Raw genomic sequence first — 14114 nt, forward strand, 5'->3', positions numbered from 1 at the left:
CAGGGAATGCCGACGGTAAGCGCGGGGATAGCCGCTCGCTGAGACTTTATTGAGCGAAGTTGGAAGGAAGGAGCCGAAGGAGCAGGGATACGGGTAGAAGAAGAAGGAGTCGTAGTAGTGGGGTTGGAGGGGGTCGAAAGCGGGCCTTGTTGAAAGGGCCTCTGCTGCCCCACAGCAAGGCCTCAATGCTACTTGATTAGGCGCTTTTCGGAGTTAGAGATGGATAGCCAGAGAGTGATCCTATCAAGCTTGGAGATAGCAGATGAAGAGAAATTAAAGAGACTTGCCGTACCACCGGCATATATGCGGGAAAGTCCATATGTGTATCCCTCGGTGTATGGACCTCCCGCTGTGCTGCTTCAAGTGGTTTGCCCCCCTTTGCCGAGGACCTCCGGGGAGCTGCTCGGTACTTTATAGAGTGTAAACCTTATTAAGCAGGAAATTTCAAAAGCAATGAAGCCAAGACCTGTGAATGCGGATTATTGGCAAAGGATATGCAGCTGAGAGCACTGCGAAAGGCCCAATTCAGCGCCCACTACGGCCTTGCGCAAAGTTGCAAGCAGGAGCAGCAGCAGCTGCTGCGGGAGTGTCGGCGTGATGGTGCCGCAGCTTCCCTGGGCGAGCTGAACCACACGCTTTTAGATTCAAGGCGGGTTCATTTAAATGGTTCCTTTGGCCTTTTTAAGTGCGAAAAGGCATAAGGGGAGCCAAGGAGTTTCAGGTGTGCGCGGCATGCATCACTGCTCTCGGTGCCCAGCGTTCGGTGCGAGTCATTCGTCCCACCTTCTTCCTCAGCATCAACATTATTACCGCTGCTTTTGTCTCCGCAGTGGCGTGCGAGGCAGGCAGAGCAAACGTAAGTCCTTCCGTGGAAACACGTACAGCGGCGCAAGACTCATCCTTCCGCGGCAAGACCGCCGAGTCTGTACACCTCAACAGCGCGCCCCCCAGGCTGTCTTTCACACTTTCTCGCACGCCACAATGACGCGAGAGCAGCACCTTCAGGCTTCTTGCCAGTCGATTCATAGTGAGTACAAGCAGTGTCTGGCCACCTCCAACAGAGACCCCCGAAAATGCGCTGACTACGTTCCCAAGCTACGCGCCTGCGAGAAAAGGTAATTTAGCATGCGTTCACTCGCATTTTGAGCGTGTGCAGCAGCAAGGTTTGGACTTGGTGGGGGCAAGCAAGCACGCGTATACAGCGAATGGGGGAGACGGCGGCTTCGGTGTACAGAGGCGCTACAGCACCCCACACGATCTGTGCAGTTGTACCTTATGCCTGACCGAGTTCCTTGTATGCACTGTCTTTCTTGAACCTTTCTCATGCTGCTAGTGCCTCCTGGACTGCATATGCGAATCTGTATCGCCATGTGTGCATGGTGCCCTGGTCAGCAGAGAACCATGTTTCTGCAACAGGAACGCCAACGCGTATCTCCTTGTGTGGCTGCTGCCGTTGCCGGTTCTCCCTTTTGCCAACACTTCTGCTGCAACGTCAAAATGCTCTCTTTTCTTCCAATATTGCAGGGAAACAGTTTTTTCTGTCTTTTATGAGAATGCGTCTACGTCCCGCGAAGATTTGGCCTCGCAGGCACGGAGTCTACAGATGCCTTGTGTGTTTGAGTGTGTTGTGTCTGTGTGTTTGCATCTCGCAGTCTGAATATTTCTTACTGCATAGACGAAACAAACAACCTCATGAAATGCGCCAGGTAAGCCTTGTACACCCGCTCTCAGTTGTTGAACCGTTTGGCCCTTTTTTGTCTTATGTTGGGATTGTGAGGTCGCCACATTTTACGGGCACCGATTTGTGTGTTTGTTTATGGGCATCCTGCGAAGCTAGCGCACAGCTTGCAACCCTACATGCATGCGTGTGTCCTCCTCGTCTCATGTATATATATATATATGTATATATATATACATGTACATGTATATGTAATGCAGGGCCTTCACTACAACGCACCCTCCATTTCTCGCGCGTCTTTTATCGTTTATTCCTTACCACGCCAATGCCGTCTAATCTTTTTCCCCCGCCGATGTTTGCGCTGCGTTGCAGGCGTCCAGATGCTTCTGTATGCTCGAAGGAGTTCCTTTTGATGCGCGAATGCAATAGACCGGGGGGGCCCCACCTTCTGCTCACGACCGACGCCCAGGGGGCCCCTCGTTACGAAGTACAGCCGCAGCTTATCAAACAATTTACGGCGCTCTCTCCCGATGTAGGACCGGCGGAGGCTCCAGTGCGCAGCAAACCCTTGATGCAGCAAACCATTGACCAGCTGAAGCAGCAAGCCAACGCCAAAGCCTTCGATTTCGTCCCGTATGCGTGGGAATCTCTGCGAAGCAGCCCTGGGAAATAAATGCTCAAGAAGTCTAAGGCCCCCCGCCTTCCCCCCCACACATGCAACCTTTTGCACGGAGAGCTCCAGGAACTCTTGTTGCTGTTTAGGCGAGGCTCTACAGCCTACCTGCGGTTCTCATCAGCTCTAGCTCGAGAATGCAGGGAACACAAGGATCTAGCACTGCAACGGAGGCTGCTTGCCGCAGGTTCCCACGAGATACTGACCGGAGCCGCACCAGGGGGGCAGTTGCAGGGAGCTATGCCACTCAGACGCTTAGCTAGAACATGCTTTCCAGGCACCTTGTTGCTTTCAGGATACAGTTTTGAGCAACAGCAGCCCGCGGCTCTGTGGTTGCCCTAGTCTCTTAGAGGATACGGTTGAAAACTGAGGAGCCAGACGCAAACCCAAGGGCCCCGTGCGATTACTCGTCCGCCAACCCACCCGTGCATGCATGCAGGCAGGCAGGCAGGCATGCACGAAGGCAACTCCGGCATGGCTTTAAAACTAATACACATAATATGTACCCACTTCGATATTCAGAACATCGGTATCAACAGATGCGCGTCATTCGACAGCTTTATTTGGACGTTTTTGACGCCTTCACAGATACGCCTGCGTTTGGGCATTACTTGTAGATGTAAGCATGAAGTGTATATGCATGTGTACATATAGATGTATATATATATATATGCCTATATCTGCAACGCTGGCATATAGTCTTCCAAGAATAGCCCAAGAACCGCATACAGCCCACTAGTTAGAGGGCCCGCCCAGATCGTCTGTTCCCCAAGCTAGAGCCAGATAAAACACGTGTCATTTTGCACTTGTGTAGCGCACTGCAGGCTTTATTGGGAAGTTGGTCGGCCGCTTGCCTGCGGCTGCATGTAAGGGCGAGTGTGCGCGAGAGTTATCAGCTGCTGACCGCATTAGGCTGGAGGATATGGGCCCTTTGGAAGCCGAGATTTTTGCGCCTGAGGCGACAACAGGTGGCTTAGCAACACCCGACCTCTTTTGAGACAAAGCTGCGTACAGTGCTTCCATTGGCAGGCATGTCAGCAATGGGCGAAATCCACCATAACCATCCACGCTGAAAGGACGGGAGTACACAAGCTGTTTCCCGCCTTCTTCTAGATCCATGAACTTGGTTGCTCATGCACAGAAGGTTTGATCCAGAATATAGGGCAACAAGCGGATAATGATCTGGTGTAATTTCAAGCTTCATCCCGTGCAAAACGCGGTTATCTTGCAGGTTTACGCAGTGATATGTTCCTGTAAAGCTCGGGAATAACGATCCACGCCCTTCCAGCAACACACGCCTCTGTTTCTCTACACCTCGAGGGCTAACTCCCCTGTGTTGCGTCACCTTGAACACTCTATGCTTTGACGTCAAGATTTGCTGTCCCCTAGTTATCGCCCTCTACTGACCCCAGACGCTTCATTGCACTCAGCGCTTTCCAGCTTTGCATCGTCTACCTGTTGTTTGCAGTCCAACTTGTGAGTAGAGCGAGCGTTAATTTGCTACAAAGGCCCCTACAAGTAGGGTTGTTGCGTATACTGTGGCTAGTCTATTCTGCTCCCACCTTAAAATTCGTGCCCTATAAATACTGCTCCTCGTGCCCATCCGAAGCGTGCTGCTCGCCAGCGGCAAACTATAAAGGGGATAACGTACAAAAGCAGCTGCTATTTCCGTCCTTGTGCTATTCGTTGCAGTCGAAGTCTTGCTAGAGCTCGGTGACTTGGAAGTGAGCCATTCCCATGTGCGATCTAATACAGTGAATCCCTAGTTACCATTTCTGTGCCTTGTACATTCCTCCTTCCTCTAATCTCGGCCCCCCCCCTGCAATCTTCTCTTTGAATTTCTATTAATACTACTTACGGTCAAAAAGCAGCTAGTCCGCGCCACCTGCAGATATGCAGACTCTAAATCTACCTGCAAGTCCTACCAATGCCTGTCCTTAGTGCCACCATGTGACTGATTTCGTGGATGACGACAAACAAATACTCACCAAGTCGTGGATTTCTACTTCCCTCTGGCTTCTTGCTGTTTTCTCCACATGCTGAAGAGCCAAAAAGCTGCAAGTTGTATAAAAGTGCCTACACAGCACAAGAAGTTGCATGGAGCATCAAAAAGCAGTTAGCGTACAGGCAAGAACCGCACGTCTTAAGCCAGGGAACGCCGGCCATCACAATGTGATTGCTGCAACATCTGTGCACTTTCCACCACGTTAAGTGGGGCGGCACAGGATAGACTTCATTCATGTCTTGTTTCTGTTCTTTGAGCTTCTCAAAACTGCCATGCAACACCCCTGCTACCTCAGGCCGTTGTCCCACTGCCAGTGTGCAGTCATTAGCACAAGCTAAGACTGCTGCCTTTTCGACATTTCTTTGAATTGTGAGTACGTTTGCACTGCCCGCTAGCGGTTGGATTGCATTTATCGATACAAAACCGTTTGACTCTTTCATATTTTGTAAAGGGAAGCAGCCACAAAGACAGCCTACGCTTCTGCCTCCGGCCCAAATATGATGACCCCCTGGAAGCTGTTTCCTGGGAAACTTCCCTCTGCGCACCACTTGTAGAATCCACGTGGTAGATCTTCCGCAGCTCATCAGGGGAAAATGTGTTCTCATGCGTGCTGCTCCTCTTCCATTTGCTGAACGTCTCGCTTCTGCGTGCCACTGCTAGGCTAATTCTCTGCTGTTGAGTGGGTAAGACCACTTTCCTCGTCGGTTGCGTTTGCACCCTCTTTCCCTTCATTATGCATTTTGTCTCTAATCCGAGAAACGGTATCCGTTAAGCGTGATTTCGCACCCTTCAAACCCCGTTTAACCGCGTCACTAGTTTTTTCCCAAGCATTACGCAGTCCTTTCTTGGCATCGTGCGCCATATCTTCTACATTTTCTGCCAGGTTATGACCTTCTGCTTTCAATTTTTTAAGGGCATGCTTTGCACTATCTCTTGCTTTGTCAATAAACCTTTTAAACCTCGATCCAGCATGACGTCTACTCTCTAGCGTCTGTTCCTCCTGTTCCTCTTCTCCCTGTGTCCCATCAAACCTGTCAGCGCTAGTATTATGGCCAGGCAACTCAGCCTGCGTATTGGACACCTCAAGGGGTGTCTCCACGTTGTTCGCCTGCAGGAAGTTAGCGGTTCCGCTAGGCTTCTCTCCTTCATAAGACGCATCAAGCTGTTCCTGTAGCTCTTCCAGTGCTTCCCTTTCCACTGTCAGAAACCGCTCCAGCGCCTGTCCAATTTCTTCGTTCGAATGTTCGCTGGGAGTTGTCTCCGTGCCAGCGTTGAGCTCGCTCGATTCGAGCTCTACATCTTCGTCTGATTGATTTGCCCCTCCCCGGGCTTGTTGCTCCACTAAAGCTTGCGAGCCTTCAAGTGGGCCCTCTTCACGTCGTAGGCCATGCTGTTGAGAATGAGGTTTTATTACTGAATCAAGAACACCTGCGTGCGAGATACTGTTCCCTTCAGATGCGTTAGAACTCTGGGAGAGAAGAAGTAACAGAGAGCACACCGCGGTGACATGGTATACAACCTGAGGGCGCCACATCGTCGATCGTTTGTGGTAAGCTAGACAGAATCTTCACAAATACGGGAGAAAAACCTAAAGCGCAGAACATGCAGCAAACATGAAAGTGAACAACTAAACCTACGATGCTGTATTGCAAGTATAGCAGCAGGCAGAAGGCACGAACGATTACAATAAACTAGACCGCGTTGTGCCGATGTAATGCAACTTGATGCACATTTAAACCCATGAAAGAGGGATATAACATGGGGATGGGTGAGAAAATCTAAAGTCTCTGAGTCGAGGCAGTTCACAAGCGTGTTGGCACATCATCAAATCCACGCAAAGTGATAAAGAGAGCTCGATGAGGCTGCTTTTCACGGGAGAGAGTAGGAGCTTAAGAGAAAGCAATCAGTACTTCAGTATTAATTGCAATAACAGGTGCATAATCACACAGCGGGTCGAAGGAAGGGGTTTCAGCAAACTCCTGATCCCGAGGCACAAAGACCGACCGGAGAGGATTCGTCTTGTAAGAATAACAGCCCAAACGAATCAGAACGAGTCACTATGATGGAGGTGAAAGGTTGTGCAATGGCACAGTTCGCTCGGCAGCTAAGCCAGCAAGCGCTCAAGGAACCCTTGGACGAGGCGAGGTGCTCGGGTGGGGAACCGCCAGCGCCAGTGGAGTGGCATGGGCAGCTGCTTTCGTAAACTCTTCCAAGCAGCAGCTCTGCTTTTCCCTGCTTCAAAAGCCTTCAAGCATTGGTGCATTATTCAAGGTTAGCTGTCGTTCGTCCCGTTGCTGCTTTCGCCTCAATTCCACGGCTGGTAACGCTAGCAGGTCTTCTCAGCGACAATGGCGATTGGCCAGGGACCCCCGAAGTCTGCGTCCCCCTACACATCTTCGCAATTATAACTTTCCAGAGTTTGAAGCAGTTAGGGAGCATAAGCAGACACATGCATGGTGCACTTCATGCGTTTTCCTTCCGACGCACGGCCAAGCAGACCCACCCGATACAAAATATACCAGTGGTCCTGCGTGTGCTGGCCACGCATACCTCCTCTTCCCACTGCAGTCATTATCTTTTTTCCGTATAGGTTAGGAAAGCTAAAGCATTTTAAATTGGAAAATAGTTGTCAAGTCCCCTGGAGAAACCTCAGCGAGGAAGTCTCACGCTCAAGAACTCGCTTGCGTCAGCTCGACGTGGAATGGACGACGTGACCCAAGGGAATGCACGGGTGATGCCTCGCCTTTTTCGTTTGCACAAAGGCCTACCAAACTTTCTCTCAGTTGCACGAGTACCCACGCCTGTGGGGTACAACGTAACTCTCCACACCCTTACGCAATTGTCGAGCGCCTCTTTTCGAACGGGCTACTGGGCTAAGTCCTACACATCTCCCTTTTTATGAGTGCTCGACGTTGCTCGGAGGAAGCCGGTTGACGTCGGGAATGATGAGGCGCGTACCGGTGGGGGCTGGAAACAGAATGCGGGAGAGCGACCCCCTGTGGTTTTGGAAATGGGATGGCCTCAAAACTCCTGATAATGCACTAGCTTGCCCTATCGACTTTGAGACACAAGGTGAGCTTTTCTCTACCGAGCTACTGCTGTAGGGAGGTGCGAGTCTTGATGGCGTCCAATGGCTGGCTGTTTTTGAGACTGCAGCTTTCAGCCGTAGAACTAAACCTCAGTTTCTCCCCTCAGTCCTAGGAAATCAGGTTAAAAGACCTAAATGAATCAGGCGTCTAGAAGAAGTCGGCAAATAAGGAATGAGAGCAATAAGTTGGACGGCTGCACAGCCGCCTGTGCCTCTCTGCTGAGGCACCAGGTAGAAAACGTAGGTCACACTGATAAAGAAAACGAAGAACCAGGGAGCGGTGGAATTGAAAACATATGATAGCGCAAAGTATCGGGTAGAACGAACGTATACAGCACACAAAAACAACTATATACACATATAACAGTTCATCATTCCACTTCGTATTCTCTCCCCCAAATATGTTAACACTACAATTATTGCAGCACATTGGCTACTACTGAACGAATTTCGGTGGCCAGGTAAAGTTGAAGACGCTGATAGGCATATGCAAGGTCCCAATGAAAGGCGGCGCCACAATCACGTACACCGCTTGCCCATGCCAGTAACTGAAAGCATGCATGCCTATCACGAAGAGCATGTACAGCTGTTGTAAATCAGCTGCCAATGTAAAGGCTTCTCCCTTCCAAGTGGAGAACCGCCAGTCGCGCAGCCCATTAGCACAGTAATCGAAGGATAGGAAAGTTAAGAAGCACAAGAGACCACGAGATGTGCATCACCGGCGCCTTTAGTCTATTCCATCTGCGAATGTGAAACCTTGAACGGCCTTTGCCAAACGCGACAATGAAAAGCCGGAGTGGAAGCCACATCGAGACTGAAGAGTGAAGATGGAGAGGGAAAACATATACGGAGAAAGGACGGGCCACGGTCGGCAAATAGGGATGGTGGAGGTTCGGGGACAATCAAGAGAGAAATACACCGAGACAAAATGCCTCCTTGGCAGATAATCGACTGCCTGGCTGCTTTCAAAGAAATCAAATTAAGCGTGGCCAGTAATCGTGCTCGGTGGTTCGCTCTTGTCGTGATTTTCTGCTGTTTCCCTTGCAGCGTTTTCGATTAAGCGTTCCACCAATGCCTCGAGCCTCAAAGACGCCAATTCTTCCGCTTTCCCTTCCTTTTCTTTTCTCCTCCGCTTCACCATTCTCTGTTGTAAAATGTATCCTAAGGAGCCAACTGGGAAGCCTATATGCCTCTCTAAGGAGGGAAGTTCGCCATTCCCTTCGTTTCGCTTGCCGTCTGACTCCGGGTTCCCTGGGATATCCCGAAGGAACGGAGTTTGAGCAGAATACGCGACTAGCCCAGCAGCCGCACTCCCGAATAAGCACAGGGACTTTAGAATCCGCATAGCCACTTTACACTGGGAGGCGCAGATCGATGCAACCCCGTCGAGCAAACGGCTCCACAACTACCTGACACTCCTTGGGGAATTGCCAACGAATCCAGAGCAGCCGGATTACGAAAGACGATCATGCAGCACTATGTCTTTCGTTCTTTTGGCACTCAGAAATTCGGACAACAGGCAAGAAGGAAACGCACAAATATTGAGGGCTTGTCTGAGGAGGGGTGCTCCCTGTGGCTCGGGCAGACCATGGAACACAATCGGCAGCAGCACGAAGTTCTGCCCACCACATAGAGTACTCCTTACCCATTCCATTTTATGACGGAAAACAATACCATGCAAAAATGCTGCCCTCTAAAAGAACGTAGTTGAAAAAAATCCGGTTTGCACTGCCAACACTCCACTTGCTGGGACGGACCATTGTCACCTCCCGATTTGCCTTTCGCGTCGCAGCTGAAGGGCCTGTTTCTTTCCTGCCTTTTCATAATGGTTTACTTGACACATAGCTTTTCCCACGCCGCATTCCCGTAACACTGCTCCCTGTGAGCAGAACCAATCGCGCGAAAGCTTCGACGTCCATTCCGACGCTGTGCGTAACAGAATATAGCTACACTCTCAGTGTTGCAACTGCGTTAGATCGCATTCTACGTATACTTGAGTGAAAACTGGTTTTACTTATCGGCCTTTCTGTTATTATCTGCCTTTGGTGGGGCGGGGCTATCTTTGAGCTCGACGCACTTCCCTTTTGGTGTTCGCATTATGCGTAGCTTTTTAATGTTTTGGTAGGCTTTTGCGGCAGATGGTCTCGATTTACCCCCAAACCCTACTAGATATAAGAAAGCTTTGAGTCGTATGTAGAACTCTTCCTGCTCGTAGCTAACACCCCACAGTGTTACTGCGTCTTGGCAGGAAGCGCGGAGCAGATGCGTGTAGATACAGTCTCTGAATCACTCCTGGCATTAACCAAAAGTTGCAATCAATGACATCATGCTCATCAATACTGACTACACCCATACGATGCGGTGACAGCCTTTCCCCACACTAGAGAATGATGAAATAGCTGAACTGTAGTGCTGCGTCCAAGTTCTCCAAGCTCAATGCAAACTACATAGAGCTATTGGTGGTTATCTAAAAGGACTCTTTCTTCACCTGCCTGCGCCCCCTAGTGTCCCGACAGAAGGGGTGTGGGAGAGCAATGGTGCTTGCAACTAAACTCTGCAAGCACCACGACTATATACAGCAGGTTGCACATTGCGTCTAAGCACACACGCACATCCTAATGCATCTTGAAGTATCCGGTGTACAGTGATCTGCAATAAAAAGAACATACGAGCTTAAGCTACACAAAGCAAAGAGTTGATGTTGCACAAGCTCTATTGCAGTCATGCTTACAGAAGTTGTACTTAACCAAATTTCCCTTGGTTAACTACACGTGCCCCACGTCGACTTAGAGATGCGTCTTTATATTCCGTGTTTGCCACGCTAGCATACTCCTGCTTGGTGGCCGAAGGGCCGCAGTACAATAGCCACTTTCTAAGCACTGCAAATAGGAGGCAAAGCTATACTTGCAGGCATCTTCTACAGTGCTAGTCATACTTGATTCAAGAACAAGACATAGCTATTTGGTTTGTCCGTTCGTATATTTTGTTTACTGCACAGTGCCGCATTTTAGATACCAAAGGACGCATTGTGGTGTAACTGTGAGCTAGATGTTCCATGCAACGCGTTGTACATGCTCTGCGTGGTTGGAGGGTGCAGCTACGCGCACCCTGTCTTCCTTCATGCGGGGAATTTGAGAGACCAACGAAAAGAAATAAAGACACTCTTTGAAAACACACTCTGCAGCTCTCTATCGAGTGTATAAAGGGTATAGAGTTAAGTATCTTCATAAGGAGACCTCGGAGTTTTACGGTTGGTAGCAAGCGCATGGTTCAATGCAGCTCTTCCCCGCTAACCCACTGGCTGGGGATGAAGGGGGATGTCAGCTATCCTTAAAACAGCTCCCTGGTGGTTCATGACGCTATTCGGTAGCTCAATAATCTGATTTTTTTCGACATCAGGCGGAAAATTTTGTCGGGCGTTGAACGCGATACTTGCGAAACGCCTGCTGAGGCTTCAGAGGCCTGCTTGTAACGCGTGCATGATTTGCCAGTCGATCAAAGGTTTATGGAAGCATCAAAGGAGCTGTGCTGATACCATAAATGCTTGACGGCCGTAGTGGTAAGCAAGTTCTCCAAAGTGCCGTCAACCGGCAGGAACTCGAATTCGCTTTGTAGCCGCGAGGTAAAGAGGAACAAATGCAACGTGCGACATATTAACTGGTGGAGAGGAAAGCACTTCAGTGATAGCTCCGATTCATGTAGAGGAAGTCATCTGCTTGCAGGGAGCACTACATTTCAAGCCTTCATACAAGCCTTGACTCGTAAGTTTGTATTGAGATCAGCTCAATAGAAGGTTTGGGGAGAGTGACGAAATCTCAAGCGGTGAAATCTATCGATCGATCGGTACGAAGAGAATTATTAGGCGTTTGTTGGCAAAACCCATGGCGTGGGCAAACAGCCGCTTTACCAGCGGTTTGTCTCAGAACTCAGCGAAGTGTTTTGTTAGGCGCTCGCACAGGGTGGTCAACGACTTAGATAGGAAACGCCCAGCCGGTAGAATCTCCACGTTTGATGAACGACTTGAGCTTTCAAGAGCAAGTAGGCTCCCAGCTGCTGCATATTTGGCCTACAATGAATAGTCGTCAGACGCTAGAGTCTATGGATGTCGGGACTGTGTCTACCTGCACTAGTCTACAGTCTTACGTGTAGCGAAAGAGCCGGAGAAAATCATGCTCCTAGGCAGCCCCACAAAGTCCCACGACTATACTCCTGCTTCTATTGTAAGATGTTCGGTCGTGTAATCCCGAACTGCGAACGCATGCGAAAAGCCGAAGATTTGAACAATGGGACTGAGCCCAGTGGAAGCAGGCTGCATGGCAGGCAAAGAAGACACATCGGGAAACGGTAGGGCCCCCACGCTGGCTGCATCGTATGGAATGGCCTACAAACGTTAAAGGCGTATTCGTGGACTCACCACAAAGCAATTATGTACCGTTGCAAATTCACTCTATATCTCAACAATCGCTAGCTTTTAGTTGACACAGGATATGAAGTGGATCTATCATCCGAGATGATGCGCCGAACGCAGTCTGCCTGTTGACTCTTTGGCGCAGTCCCTAAAACTAAGATTTGCTGACGGGCGGCAGAACGCAAGGAATGGCATGTCTACGGTAGTCAAATGCCACTTCGTCCGAATCCGGAAGACAGATGTGAGCGTGCATTCCGTCTTACTGTTCCTAGAGGAGCTTCTTCATCACCTTTTCGATGCATAATTAAGAAGCGGAACCGCAGACATAGGCAAGTTTTAAAGGAGCGTTCATAATGGTGCCAAATAATGAAGAGCTTCCAGTAGGCTGGCCACCTGCTGGCCGTCAGCACCGCCGTACTAAACTAATCCTTAGATCAGCTCCAAGCTCTTTTCCGCGGTATCGAAAGCTCCCACAGCATAAAGGAGAGCTTGAGCGGTAGAGGCAGGAGGTGTTTAAATGACCAAAACGCTAGCATTGGCCAGCGGGTTTGGGCGGAGGTCAGTATTGCTGCCAAGAACACAACCGACGGCGGCTCGTCTACGTTGACTTCAAGCTTCTGAACAATATTGCTATGAGGCAGATATTTTTAATTCCTCATATTTGCGAATTAGCTGACAAAAAACTCACATCCCCAACCCGCCCTGAGTGGCTGGAGCTGAAGCCACTCAATTCTTCTGAACCCGCCCTCCCACAATGCATCCCGCCTCCAGAAAGGATTTGGTCTGATGACTGCAGACTTCATTGCTGGACTGCCTGACGTTAAGTGTCAGGATAGTATTTACGCTGACAGGATCGGCAAATCTGCTCTTTTCATCCCTTGCCCCCGCTCTAACATGGGTCAGGAGGTCGCTCTATTATTCTTAGCTCGTCTCATGAAGCTTCAAAGAATACCTGGGAACAGCATTACACAAATGGATCCAAAGCTCGCTAGCGCTTGTAGCGTGCCTACGAAGCGTACACTTTGACCATATTGCGAACTGCGAACCACCCCCAGGCAGAAGGACAGGCAAAAAGCACCATTTGTAATCTTCTATAGTATTTGCGACCCTGGGCCTTCACAAATCCAGATGTTTGGCTTCAACTTCTCTTTGTGACTTAGTTTACACTATGACAGAACATTTCTCCAGTTGTTGTTCTGCAGCTCATCTGATTCATACTAAGGAACTTTTGTACGAACATGTTTGAGCCCAATGGTCCGAGGTCACCGGCAACTCTTTGCAGACAAAAGACTCAAAAAGCAGCTGGCTCGTGTACCCCAACACAGGCTCAAAGCTCAAGCAACAAAAAGCACATAACTGACATGCGTTGTCCAGCTGTGTGCTATTAGCCTAGAGGCCTGGGTCAGGTGGCTTGACAAGCTATACGATGTGCATCCGGTGAACAGACGAAGAAGTTTTAGTTTAGGTGGATAGGACCATTTGCATTTGCCTCACGAAGGAATGCTTTTCCTTCCTTTACCGGATTTCCGAGAAGCTTGTGGCGTGGAACTATCAAGACTGGCGTCCAACAGACATTTCCAAACTCCAAACCACTTGTGCGGCCTTTGCAGTGCAGACAAGTGACCTATGAGAAGGTGCATGATCCAAACGGAGCCGAAGACGTGCTGGCTTCTGAGACTGATGAGTGCCGAATACAAACAGAACAAAATGGTCTAGTGAAGTGGGGAGGGGAACTGCAATCCTATTGGTTGCTGCATAGGCAATTTTCGCGTTGCACTTGCAGGCAGGGAAATACACGGCTTCGTTTGCATCACAACACCTGTCGCCATGGACGGTGTTCCTTGCTTTTCTTCAGTGAGCTATCTTCGTCGATTTTACTTGATGAAAGAATTACAATTATTATTCGCCAAGGTGTTCTCCATATGCAGTTCTATGCGCAGCCAACTTCAGCTGCATTGCCCCTACTTCATTCCAAATGCTTCCTGTGGGGCTTGGCAATCGATAACGTTCTACTCAACGTCGACATCGGGCATGCATATACTAGCGTGCATTTGCTTCTCCTTGCACATTCCACTTGTGTCCTGCTTTCTAGTGGCTGGAGCCTCACACATTTGAGTGCCCCACCAACAGAGAGCCATACTGCCTCGTTGCTCTGGTTCCTCCGTCGCTACGGGCCAATGTGTGGGTCTTGTTCCCCGTAGATTTTTTTTAGCACTGATGAGCACGTTTGTCTTTCTCATTTGCGCTGTTTTAGCGTTCCCG

The 14114-nt window shown here is 49.7% G+C and overlaps 2 protein-coding genes across 2 annotated transcripts; one reads left to right on the forward strand and one right to left on the reverse strand.

The window, feature by feature from the left end:
- The first annotated feature begins 981 nt into the window (after positions 1–981).
- Positions 982–2351, forward strand: LOC34621484. Its single transcript, XM_022734697.1, has 3 exons — positions 982–1115; positions 1653–1706; positions 2051–2351. Exons 1-3 carry the CDS (start codon positions 982–984, stop codon positions 2349–2351), a joined length of 489 nt encoding a protein of 162 aa, XP_022591010.1.
- A 2666-nt stretch (positions 2352–5017) lies between these two features.
- On the reverse strand, positions 5018–5890 carry LOC34621786. The gene has a single exon (XM_022734978.1). The coding sequence runs from the start codon at positions 5888–5890 to the stop codon at positions 5018–5020; it is 873 nt and encodes a 290-aa protein (XP_022588691.1).
- Between the last annotated feature and the right edge of the window lie 8224 nt (positions 5891–14114).

Source organism: Cyclospora cayetanensis, unplaced genomic scaffold, assembly GCF_002999335.1.
Source record: "Cyclospora cayetanensis isolate NF1_C8 unplaced genomic scaffold, CcayRef3 CcayRef3_contig_9, whole genome shotgun sequence".
In the NCBI taxonomy this organism is placed as follows: Eukaryota; Apicomplexa; class Conoidasida; order Eucoccidiorida; family Eimeriidae; genus Cyclospora; species Cyclospora cayetanensis.

Coding starts and splice junctions, on each gene's coding strand:
- LOC34621786 (XM_022734978.1), bottom strand. CDS start 5,890: ATGTGGCGCCCTCAGGTTGTATACCATGTCACCGCGGTGTGCTCTCTG.
- LOC34621484 (XM_022734697.1), top strand. CDS start 982: ATGACGCGAGAGCAGCACCTTCAGGCTTCTTGCCAGTCGATTCATAGT. Junction 1,116..1,652: donor CTACGCGCCTGCGAGAAAAG/GTAATTTAGCAT, acceptor TGCATCTCGCAG/TCTGAATATTTCTTACTGCA. Junction 1,707..2,050: donor AACCTCATGAAATGCGCCAG/GTAAGCCTTGTA, acceptor GCTGCGTTGCAG/GCGTCCAGATGCTTCTGTAT.